Here is a 12,208-nt window from a genome sequence, read left to right on the forward strand (position 1 = left end):
TCAAGCAGAGTCAACGGGGTGAAAGTCAGGATCCACTGGCCCCTAGGAATGTCAAAGGACAAGTAAGAGCAGCATCAAGATTGGACTACACACACTGAGCCAAAATTAACATCAGGGTTACTGGGGTGAGCAGTCACCAGTCCCAAGTTGTGCATGCAGCTGTCACAGGAATGACTGAAGAGCTTCTGATACTGCCCTGGATTTGCATACAGCATTGAGCCCTTAAACATAGTAAAAAAACCCCAAAAAAACAAAAAACCAAAAAAACAAAATTAAAAAAACCCTAAAATAAAATAAAACATAAAATAAAACCCTGAAAATAAAGTGTTTGTAATACTTGCTTACTCTAATATTTTAATGAGATTTTATACTGCAGACCGTTATTTACTGTAAGCAGATTCAATTTACAAATGCTGCAGAACTGGAGACAGTGCTTATTAATAACTTACGTGTTTGCACTTTATATTAAATATATGCATACTTTTCATGTTTCAGTTCTTTCTAAATGAGTTTATATCCTCCAAATATTAGCTGTAATAACATCAGCTTTCTCAAATGCAATTAAACAACTAAATTAAATTTGAAAAGACTGTGTAAAAAAAGTCTCTTTATAAATAAAGTCTGTAAAACTTCAGTTAGTTCTAAATTAATATTAAAGTAACATTTTAACATTGCATTAAGTACATTAAAAAAAAGAAATTCCTCTGCCAAAACACTCTAAGAGGAAAAATACCTTTATCACTGAATTTACAGGAAAGCCATTAATTTGGAATTACTGTTTTTTTTTTTTAAGTGGCTTGATTTAAAACATCACATTCCTCTGGAAAAAATACATAAAACTAAGAAAAATAAGTAAATACAGTATTTGAAGACAGATCCATCAGGAAAATCTGCAGAGTAATAGCAATGCCTGTAGGAAGAGAGCATTATCTTTACTGTGAGCGAAGTATAGTGAGATAACAGAGTTCTCAGACTTACGTTGTTTGTTCCACACAGAGTACTCTAAAATGGTCAGATCCCACACCATCTTCCAAAAGTATAATAATTGATGTATCCAGTTTGCATCCTGAAGATTAAAAAGTTAACCAAGCCATGTAGACAGCTGATTTGGTTTCAATCCAATTCCCTTCTCTGAATAAATTTCATTTTATTACTAATCTCATGGTTTTAAGTTATGAACCTCATGTTAATTTCTCTTTCATTACACAAAAACCTTTAACCACAAAGGTACCAACAGGGATATTCACATTATTCAGGGCTCTCCATTGAAAGGGAAACAAAGGACTTAGAAATACAGCACAGGAGACATGTGCCAGTCGTACAAGGGAACAAAACTATGATTAATATAACACTGACTTATGCAAATACCATCTTACTTTTATGCAAGTACTGCTACCAGGAAGAAAGAAAAAAATAACCAGGACTTTCACACCCAACAATAATATTCAAGAGCAGTTCCCTTATAGCTACAATGTAGTTCATAAGAAAAATTATACAGACTTTCTGAACATATTGGGGGAGTAATTATTTTTACTACCATTTATCATAAAAATGTAACATAAACAATATTTGGAAACACAGACCAGAACAAATTTATCTTAGATTTTAAAAAGATGATTTTTATTAAGCACAAACAGCTTTTAATACATTATCAATACAAATAGGAAAACATCTGTTTAATGAATTTGATATATCAAAGATCTGATGGGCAGGTTGCATACTGGCACAATAAAACTGATTTTTTTTTTTTAAGTATTTAAAATTAAAATTACAGGGTTACCACAGTCTACACTGCAGGTACTTTCCTTACAGTCTAAAATTACTACATCACCTGGGCATGGGGGAAACAAAGAACTAGAGTTTCATAATATGGAACTTCTAACACTTTAATTAGCACCACTCAAAGCTTGCATCAGCTGTCTAACTAAGAAGCAGCTGACAGGTCAGGTAAAGCTTTACAGCAAATTTCAGTGCAAAGTTTACAGTTCCTTTTCATAAGATACTTGGAGTCTATGGTTTCATAGCATGTTAAATAATTATGGCTTGATAGATGTACAGTATTAAGATGCTGAGAACATTTACTTTGAAAAAAAGATGAGACTCATAACAGCTGTGAAATGCATTTTAATATATTATACCAAATTCTGTAATATGCAAACAACATGCTGGATTACAAACTGAAGTCCTGTTATGAATTCATAGACAAGGTCAGTATTAGCTCTCTGGGGTAGTGGCTTCTGGTTGTCTCAGCTGCTGCTTTTTCAGGCTAACTAACTTCATCTTCTCCCTGATGTGTTCTGCTGCAGAAGCCATATCACTTGGGCTCCCAAAGTACTGCTCAGACCTAGAAAAAACCCAAACCACAATAAATTATCAGTAGTAAGTAAGTCAGTACATGAATACATCTGTTAATTGCAGTAGAAAACACAAAGCGCATAAGAAAAATAACCACTTTTTCCTCTTGTCGTTTAAAAGCCATCTTTAAAAAGCTTTGGAGACTTACTAATAAAGACCCAACACCAAATTTTTATGAAACTGTTACAAATACTCAATGAGCCTTTCATATCCAAAAGACACTCTCAACAGAAGTTTGAGGGTGGTGAGACATTGCTGGTCTAGTGAAAGGTGCCCCTGCCCATGGCAGGGGGATTGGAACTGGATGATTTTTAATGTCCCTTCCAACCCAAACCAATCTATGATTTGAACAGCAAGGCACTATTCTAGAAGCACAACTGGATGCTTCTCAACTCTCTTTCTTACCTCCCTTCTCTGGCTCTCCCCCAAGTCCATCTGACAATTTTGCATACTGTGACAATCTATGATACCTGCCTATCCATGAATTCTGAGTTTATAAAATTGCTGCATTATTAAAGGACTCTTCACATGTTAAGTCAACCACATTCTGTCAAATTATGCCATCTACCTCTCAAGCTGAAAACATGGCTGTGTAGTTCAAATACAAAAAAGAACAGCTGAAATGTTAGGCAAACCACTAACCAAACTGTCAGCAAAGGGAGGGTTTGAACAGAAAATGTGTTTCAGAAGAGCAGGTATTAAATCTAGTTACAAAGCAGAGAAGCTGTACACTTTGGAAATGGCAGTAGGACAAAGGACTTTCAGACAGGCAAAACTGGACAGAAAAGTTATTCTGCAGGAATAGACTCATTTGAGGAGGTAACTGGTCAGACTGCATAACTGCACACGGATCACAGCAATTCCTCATACAGAGCAGAAGCCATGAGCAGGACAGGGAACAGTGACCTGAGCTTCCAAAAAGATACTGGCAAAAGTCTGAAGAGGGGAACAGGCTGATGAAAACGCCTCCAACCATTTATCACATTTTGCATGTTCTTAAATCTCAAACTATTTCTAATAATGAGCAAACCCTTTGCAAACTATTTGCTAAACACTTCAAAACCAGAATGCCAGGATGATGAGCAGGAGGTCCTGAGATACAGGACAACTACCACACCATTTTTGTGAAGGGGGATATGCAAAACTCTACTGAAATGCCAGAGGGGTCAAAAATAATATTCAGGATTGAACAGTTGCTACTTTTACCAGGTCACTAGAATACGCTATACAGAAGTGATACAAAAACACTTCAACAAACACTTCTTGATCTGGTTTTTGGTCAGTTTTTTGTTTGTTTTATTTTTTTTTCCACAGCTATAAAATCCTCCACTATTTTCAAATAAACTACTGAAAGAACAGTGAAAATCACTACTAATTCAGGCCTTGGCTCATCTTCATGATTAGCACTCTGCATTGAAGAATCTACTCTACAGAAGGCAGATGGCATTTTGGAAATATGATGACAATAAATTTTCATGACCAGCTTCCTGCAATTGTGTTTTTCAGGTAGACTTCAGGTAATGCTTAATGCAGTTGCCTGATGTTATCTCACAAGATTTCAGCCTCTAATTCAATATGCTTATTTCAGACCTTTTTCATTATGGTGTGGCATCCTACACACCAGAGAGACTTGCTCCATAGCTTGGCTGTAACTCATGCAGAAATTTACTATGAGCTCAGAATAACAATAGACATCATTAAACACACAGAACTGAGTTTTATTATGGCTGAGATTCCAAATTCAATTTGCTTTTGTAGCTCAAGAGAACGACTAATTTAAAGTTAATATGAATAATTCTCGAGGGAAGTACTGTTTTGTTTACCGAAAAAATAAAATATAAATTTATCTTCAATATATTGGCTTAGATAGAATTGCAAATAAATAGAAATCCTGTAATTCTCATCTGGTATCTTTTTGCAGGGAGAAGAGACTGGGACTGGTCATTCTTCTGTTACTTCTGCATACTGTGCTGGTGCCAAGACTGCATAAATCTAATAATCATTCAGTTTGAAAAAGTCACTACTTTAAAAAGGCAGTGCATTAATACTCATTAAAAATTCCCATTTTTTCACAGAAAGCAGATAGGTCCTATTTCAAATTTTATAAAAACAACATGCTCACTTTTCTATTTCAGCAATAAGCCTTCAGGATTCTTCTACGTATGAGACTATTATACAACTTTACCAAAAGCATTATTCCAAAGGCATTAGAAACCATTCTACATACCCATCAGGATAAACTACAGGCACTGTTAGTCTGTCCAACAGTGATTTCCCAACTGCTTCAATTTCATCAAATTGATCCATTTCATTAAAAGCTTCAGGCTGCTCTGGACATTCCTGCAAAATCTGTTTAATGGAAGTAAGAAAATACAGAATAAAGTACACAAGGGATAGCATGTAGTTTTTTAAGTGCCATTAACTGCCAGAGTGAATGCTCTTTTGGCATTTCCACTAACACATTTACATGAGATCAACTGACATATATAATTCAAGAAAAGCAAATAATGATTAAGAAGATAGTTCAGGGCTACCAGTGTTTTGTATTAGAATGTTTTACATTACTACTGAGAGGGAATAAAAAGTAGTCTTCCTAGACAATATTCCTGCAACAAATATGAAATGCCTTAAAATAACGACCGACATCATTAAACATACAAGACAATAATGTAAAGTGGAAACACCATGGTCAATGAAGACTCCTACAACAGGTTTCAAAACTAAAAACTACATCTGGCACAGAACAAGTAGGACTAAAAAAATCTGAACACAAGTCTTTCCAGATGGGATGGTAATCCAATCCTAGCACTCAGTACTCTATTTTCTTCTACTTCTCACACTGCCACTTCTTACTTTTTATCAAAGCAGCATGGATATTAACAATCTATTTTCCACACAGACTCATATGTCCAACAGTGAATGAGAATAAGGTTTTTGAACAAGAGCATTGTTTTTTCAGCCATTAATTTACTTTTCTTTAAACTCAAGACTGCCTAAACCCAGCAATTAACTACTGCAATAATGAAAGAATGCTCATAATATGGATTGAGAGATTCAACTCTTCTAGGAGTTCATGAACTACTGAAATTTCATTTGGTATCAGGTAAATCTCTGGAAGCATAGATGATATATTTCTGCTTTTGTGAACCTCCATCAACTCCCAATGCCTGCAAATTCGAAGTATCTTCCACTAATACAAATAAGAAATGAATAAAACCAAGGAGCAAACTCTGAATCCATGCTCTCTTTCAATGACAGAATGATTTTCTTTTACCAAGATCTGGGTTTTTTGCAGTTATATGCAATTTTATTATCAATATTTGAGATGCATACTCTAAACTGATTTTTTAAAACACACCACTTCATAAAAAAAAGCAGCTGTGTATAAAAAGGCCCCACCTCATGACCTACATTAGAGGACATTGTCTCAAATTTAAGCATTTGAAAGCTCTCAATATTTTTCCTCTTCAGCAAGCTGTTACTGAATTGCAACTAATCCTCATCACACTGCTGCTGACTGCTCATCCTCCACTGTGCTTCTTGCATCACTTGACTGGGTGCAGCAGTGAGACATTTGGTTATAGGAGTCTGAAAACCATACCAAGGTAGAGATGTGCTCAGGAAGAACGCATGTTCAAACCCTGCCAGGAGCAAAATACAAGATGGAACAAGACAGCATGTGGGGAAATTAAAGTGGCATGAGCTGCCCTCATTTACAGTTTGTGAGAAGGTTATCCCATCTCAAATCCATACAGCTTAAAGGGCAATACACCTTTAACTCTCCAAAGAACTTAAATGACCTTATAGCTTTGTATCATACCTTGCACAAAGAAGTGTTCCTGGCTTTTAAGAATTACAGTCTAAAAGACACAAAGAAATACTTTATCATCAATATCAGAGTTCCCATTTGAACAGTGCCGTTCTCCTTTTTGTTAAGCAGGTCCTATACCAATATAGGTATATAAAAAATTATTACATTAAGTACTGAAGTTAATGCTTGCAAAAATATAAGTGAATTCTTCTTTCTGCCATTTAAAAAAATATTTAGAAAGGGTAAACGTACACATTGGCAACTTCATATTTCTTACATTTTGTTTGCCTGAACTCAGGTAAGAAATTTTGATTCTTAATAAAACACAACACTCACCTTTTCAGCAGTTGAATGAAATGCAACAGCTGTTTCCAACCGGTGTACTCTCTCTTCAGAAGTCACTGTAAACTGTTTCCACACTCTGTTCAGTCTGGGAAGTGTGTCCCCTGAGGACCTTGAAGTGCATCGCAAGGACTGGCATAGGACCACTGTTGCCTGTAGTAACTGTCTCCCATAATCGTAAGTACTCTAAAAATTAGAGGGGATGGGAGAGTAAGTGCATGTAAAAACCCTGCACTTTACCTGGCAATGAAACAGCATCTTAAAGCAGCAATAGCAGGCAAGTTTATGGAAGCTCCACAATTTAGATTCACAAAGTACATTGAACTAATCTGGTCTACTAGAAAATGCTGATAAAGTAAGAATAAAATTGTAATGACCAAACAGTGCTCTCACTTAAAAAAAAAATCCAATATCTGCTGCTGCCTAGTGCTCACACTGGCAAAAGAAGAGAGCTTCCCAAGAATTTCGAATAGCTGTTTGGATCTTCCAAGGGATACTCGATATCCACTGCTGAGAGGACTGTCTCCCTGACTCCACTGGCACCATGTCTATGGTCAGCCAGCATCCAGGTGCCCTGAGGCACATCACTGTAACAGCAAATGACCCTCCCGTCATCATCAACTCTTATTCATCAAAAGAGGAAATTCCAGTGCAACAGGTGGAATTAGAAAATACCACATCTGTTAATTAACAAGTCCAAATTAGACACTCCTAAAAGCAGTAAACTACTAACAAAATATCTGACCAGATGCTTTGGCCCAGCTTGTCAGAAGTTATTTTAAAGACTGTTTGAGATATATCTTTCACAAAAGCCAATGAACTTTGGTTGGTTGTTTGCATTGCCTCTGTGAAGATTAACTAAGGTAGTGACCTGCAGCATTGCTGCTCTTGACGAACTGCCACATCCCATTAGGCCCATCGCCGACTTCAGCAATCAATTTCTTCACTCAGGCATTAAGGCAAACCAGTAAGACCAGTGACAGCTGTTCAATGGCTGTCCATATAGATATTGATTCTGTTTAGGAGAGGATGTGACACTGCACAAACCCCGTATTGCTAAAAAAAAAGAACACATTTCACCTGTGCAACATCAACAAATTTTCGATGTTTCTCCAGTAAAACTTTTGTTTCTTGAGCATCATCTCCCAGTCGGATGTGTGTCTTCAGCAGAGCATCCAACAGTTCACTTAACCATTCTACCGCCTTAAAAACAAGCCAAAAGAATAAAAACCAATACATTAAAAAGAAATTAAACCAGAAGGGTGACATTACTTCAGTACTAGCATATACTTTTGATACAGAAAAAAAGTTAAATGAGCTGTCACAAGCTGGTAGATCATGCATGCAGTCCTCAAATATACTATTTGCAGACATTGCTATATCCTTTATTTTCACTGTACATATTCCCTAAATAAAACTACATTTGAAAGTTGCAAAAAAAGTACTGTAAAATTATCAGCCCCCATAAATCAACCCAGTGGACTACAAAGATCAGAATGATGAAATTCTAGAGGTATTTCCATACCTGAGCAGCATCCTCTTCACATTTAAATAGCTGCACCATCTGAAGCATCTTCAGTCGCCGCACATCCACCATATCCTCGCACCTTAAACAGCAGCACAGAAAGATTCATCAACACCTGTACAGCAGACACAAAACACTCTGACATTGACAACAATACTTTCAAGTGAGAAACATTAATATACAAGCACTCATGAAAAGGTGGTCAAAGCTGCTTAGCTTGGCCAAAATACCTCATGCCACAGACAATAAAAACTTGCAATAAATAGAACTGAGCACTCCAAGTCACCAAAATCATGATCCTCAAGATTCCTGATATGGCTAAGCTGGAGGCAGTAACACCAGAGATAGCTACAAGGTCTTGCAGCAGCATCCCAGGTTCCTTACCCTTCTGCACTAGTAAGCTCTGCAAAACAGAGGCTTATGTGGTTAAGACAGACTTTATCCTATTAAAATTCAGATTAAAGTGGGCTTCAACCTGGCATAATTCTGAATTGTACTGTTTGTTGGGGGCAATGTTTTCTTGATGAATACAATGAGGCTGTTTAAAAGATAATACATTTTTCCATTTTTCTTTTTAGCTGATTACAGAAGGTAATACCTGAACCCTTATGATGATGTTCTTTGCTTTATTTGTCAGGAAGCATTTCAAAATCTAATTGATATAAAAACCGATCCTAATTATCTTGTTCTGAGTTGAGCACAGTTTTCAGTTCCTTCTCCAGAATTCCAACAAAAGTGTTGGAAGTTCTTCTCCTTCCACAATGAGACCTAAGCTAATACATCTAGCAGAATGCTTTCCACTTTAATTTCAGAGCCTACTAAGTAGACAGCAAGACTCATGCTCCTGTTCAGCGCAAATGGAATTACTAATGTCAACAACAGTTGGCTATATAAGCAAACGCAAAAGACTGTGTGCATGATCTTTTCCAAACTGGTTACAAACATAAGCTTTTCCAAAGAACAGTTTGTTAGCACACTGTGTTTTGTTACATGTCTTGCAATGCTCACAGAAAGGACATCAGCTGCTCTAATAATGTAAGAAAACAGTTTATGGATTCCAAAATCATAATTAAAGCAGCAAAATGCCTCTAAAAATAAACATTACAACACATGTGTATGTAAACAACAAGAAACATTCAAAGAACTTGGAAAAAAAATTAAATGTCACAAAAAATACTACTATATGCTACTGAGAGAGAGATAGTCCTTTTACTTTTTTGTCTCTCATCAAGGCTAAATAATCTTGTCTAATCTTTCACAATCTGAAAGCTGCCTCATACCTTTGTCTGGAAACATTATTGATGTTTTAGTCCTCTGATTTCCCACAATTCTATAACCCTTCTGAGAATACGGACCAGAATTGTGTAACACAAACAGAAATTGACTACCAATCTATACAGTGACACAATGACATTCTTCTTTCAATTTTTATTCCTTTCCTAATAATTCTTGGCATTCTACTTGATTTTCCCTGTGTGTTTGAACACTAAAGCAATTTCTGCAAGTTTTCCAATGTTTATCTTTGAGTTCACAGCTGATTCAGAGTCCATTACTGTGTATACAAAGTCCTTCTTTCTCCCATGCACATCTCTTTTCTTACTATGGAAATCCCACTGCCATTTTACTGCACATCCTCTGTAGCTTTTTGCAGCTGGCCCTCTAAACACAAGTATTGCGTAAATTAATAGCATTCAGAGGGCAGGCTTAAAACAGTATTTTCTCTAAGCACTACCAAAACACATAGCTCCTTATACTAAGCTCCCTAAGAAAACAATTTAAGAATAGTGGAATTAATTTGTAAAATGGGTAATTTGATGCTCACTAGTCCTTGCTATTGCCTAGAGGCACCTCTTTGCTCAGCCAATGCCCTTGAATGTCAGGCCCTTTCTGTGGACAGCATTACATTGTCTCAGGGCTTCCAGCAGTAATACTGGCAATAGCATCTAATTCTTTCACACTGTTGAGTAGGAAAAAAAAAGAAGTACTAGAGAAAATCCAGTACTACTACATCTTTAATTATAAATAATCAAATTTTGGAGGAAGAGGATGACCAGCAAAATCCATCCTTTTTATAAATTCAGCTCCCTCCAACATTTTTGCCAACCTCATCCCCCCACTCTATATGATTTTCCAAAACTCATACCCCATGTCCTGGGTGACTGTATGGTCCTGTATCCTATCATCTGCTCTTTTGAACTCTGTGCCTCCATTTTGTACCCTCACCTCATTTGTCTTCCTATCTCTTCAGGAATGAAAATACCATATGCAAAGGACACAGTTTGTGATAAAGAGGATAAACAAGGCTGTTTGTTATGTAATTTTACACCCATCACCACTACTGTAATTATATTATACTTCCATCTCAAACTGCTGAGATATAAAAGACACCTCTTACATATTTTCATAACTCCATCTAAAAGGAAATTCTCACTTCAGGGCATTTACAAAGACAGGAAAGCATTCAAGTACTCCATCCAGTACCAAAATATAAAAGCTGCTTGTTTTTAGGAATACACTACAACAGATTAGTCAGGGAAGTTTCTGTCCCATTCAAATACACTACAACTATAAATGACAGTTGTACTGTATCCCTTAACTGAACATAAAATAAAATGGCTTTTTTACAACAAACTAAATTGCATAAAAAGTGACTTGTTAACACACAAAATTCTTAATGACTCTAATTGTTACTCTTACCTTTGTTTTCTTAGCTGCATATCTTCCATCACTCCTTGGATATGGTCCACATTTTCTTTGTTTTCAATGGTCACATCTTTCCCATAGGCCCATGATGCCTGGTTAGATATCTGATCAAGAAGACTTTGACCTTTCTCACGCAAGCCCTGCAAGCCTAAGTCTAATATGAGAAAGGGAATAAAAAGGTCGGTGATCACTCAGAGTTTTGGTGGGTTTTTATCTCAATGGAGAGAGAAAATGCAACAGAATCATACAGGAATGAAGACTGGAACCTGGAAAATGAAAAGGACATTACTATGTCCTTCACTGCCCTTTCCAACTCACATTTGAGCAAGCATTTGTCTATATGAACAAAGAACTAAGGCTTTGGTATTTTATGACCTAGCAGATAACAAGAAAAGGAATAGAAGTTGACAGCATGTCAGCTTTTCAGCATATACATAGCTAATTAATCCTTTCATCCACACAGTTACATAATTCCTAAAATATTTATCACTGCTAAGCAGTTGCAACCTAAGTGTTCTTCCATTGCTGGCAGAAGTTACTACTTTATAATACATCTGATATGGCTGACACAATTTTCTACACTGAAATTTGTCAACCCTTGGGATCTGCTGTTACATCCCCTATTTGGCAGCTCTACTATCTGTTTTCCTGAAGGAATATCTCATTTATGCATCAAACTGTTATACTGCAATCATACCTACTTCTACCATAAATTATTTTTCTTTGCAGCTCTTTCTCCCACAACTTAATGAACAAGCTGATCACTGCAGACTCCTTCCAACTGAAATAATTCCATATGCTTGACAGTGTAACAACCTTCAATGTGCCATTTATTAACATATACATTCAAAGTTACTGCAAAACACCCAGCACAAACATTCGAAAACTGAGTGGATAAAACCTTAATCATCAAGGCATCAGTTCTGGAGACAAAAAGATCATCTAAGCACTATAATCCTAAGTCACTAAAGAAGATTAATGGGGGAAAGAAGTTTGTTTGCAGATGAAATGCATGATAATGGCATATAACAAATATATATATTAGATGTAAAACATTTAAAAGATAACCATTCCAGATCAGTTCCCCAGATAAAACTACCACACAGTAAATGGCATAAATCAGCCCAAAGTAGCTCAGTGGAACATTACATAGTGAGGAATCAGAAGCTGTAAGATCTTTTCCCCCCGCTTTTTTGGTGATTTTTTTAAAAAGGGATTACTCTTTCTTCCCCCTGTAATGCACTCATTAGAATGTGTGTGTCTGAAATGCAGAAATATCTTCCTTACCAACACTTTTCAATTTCTCTTCCAGTAGTTTCAATGTTTGTTGAATTGATGCTCCATCTGCTGGTGCTACATCCACACACAACATTCCTAGTAAACCATCCAATTGCTGAGACAACTAAAATGTAAGAACATAAATGCTGATATTTAAAATGAAGTTTGAGCTTCAGATGGTTGATTCTACAATA

At 36.3% G+C, this 12,208-nt stretch overlaps 1 protein-coding gene across 6 annotated transcripts in view; it reads right to left on the reverse strand.

The window, feature by feature from the left end:
* Window positions 1-1,592: 1,592 nt before the first annotated feature.
* The window catches only part of SESTD1 (SEC14 and spectrin domain containing 1), a 48,828-nt gene continuing 38,212 nt past the window's right edge, over window positions 1,593-12,208 (reverse strand). For all 6 annotated transcript variants that reach the window (XM_068196009.1, XM_068196008.1, XM_068196007.1 and 3 more), the window contains 7 exons: window positions 12,024-12,138; window positions 10,731-10,890; window positions 8,034-8,115; window positions 7,589-7,711; window positions 6,503-6,694; window positions 4,583-4,704; window positions 1,593-2,344 (listed from right to left, as the gene is read on the reverse strand). In XM_068196009.1, coding sequence (XP_068052110.1) covers window positions 2,215-2,344; window positions 4,583-4,704; window positions 6,503-6,694; window positions 7,589-7,711; window positions 8,034-8,115; window positions 10,731-10,890; window positions 12,024-12,138 — 924 coding nt within the window. In that variant the 3' untranslated portion in view covers window positions 1,593-2,214. The remainder of the gene's footprint in view (window positions 2,345-4,582; window positions 4,705-6,502; window positions 6,695-7,588; window positions 7,712-8,033; window positions 8,116-10,730; window positions 10,891-12,023; window positions 12,139-12,208) is intronic.

Source organism: Anomalospiza imberbis, chromosome 7, assembly GCF_031753505.1.
Source record: "Anomalospiza imberbis isolate Cuckoo-Finch-1a 21T00152 chromosome 7, ASM3175350v1, whole genome shotgun sequence".
Taxonomy (NCBI): Eukaryota; Metazoa; Chordata; class Aves; order Passeriformes; family Viduidae; genus Anomalospiza; species Anomalospiza imberbis.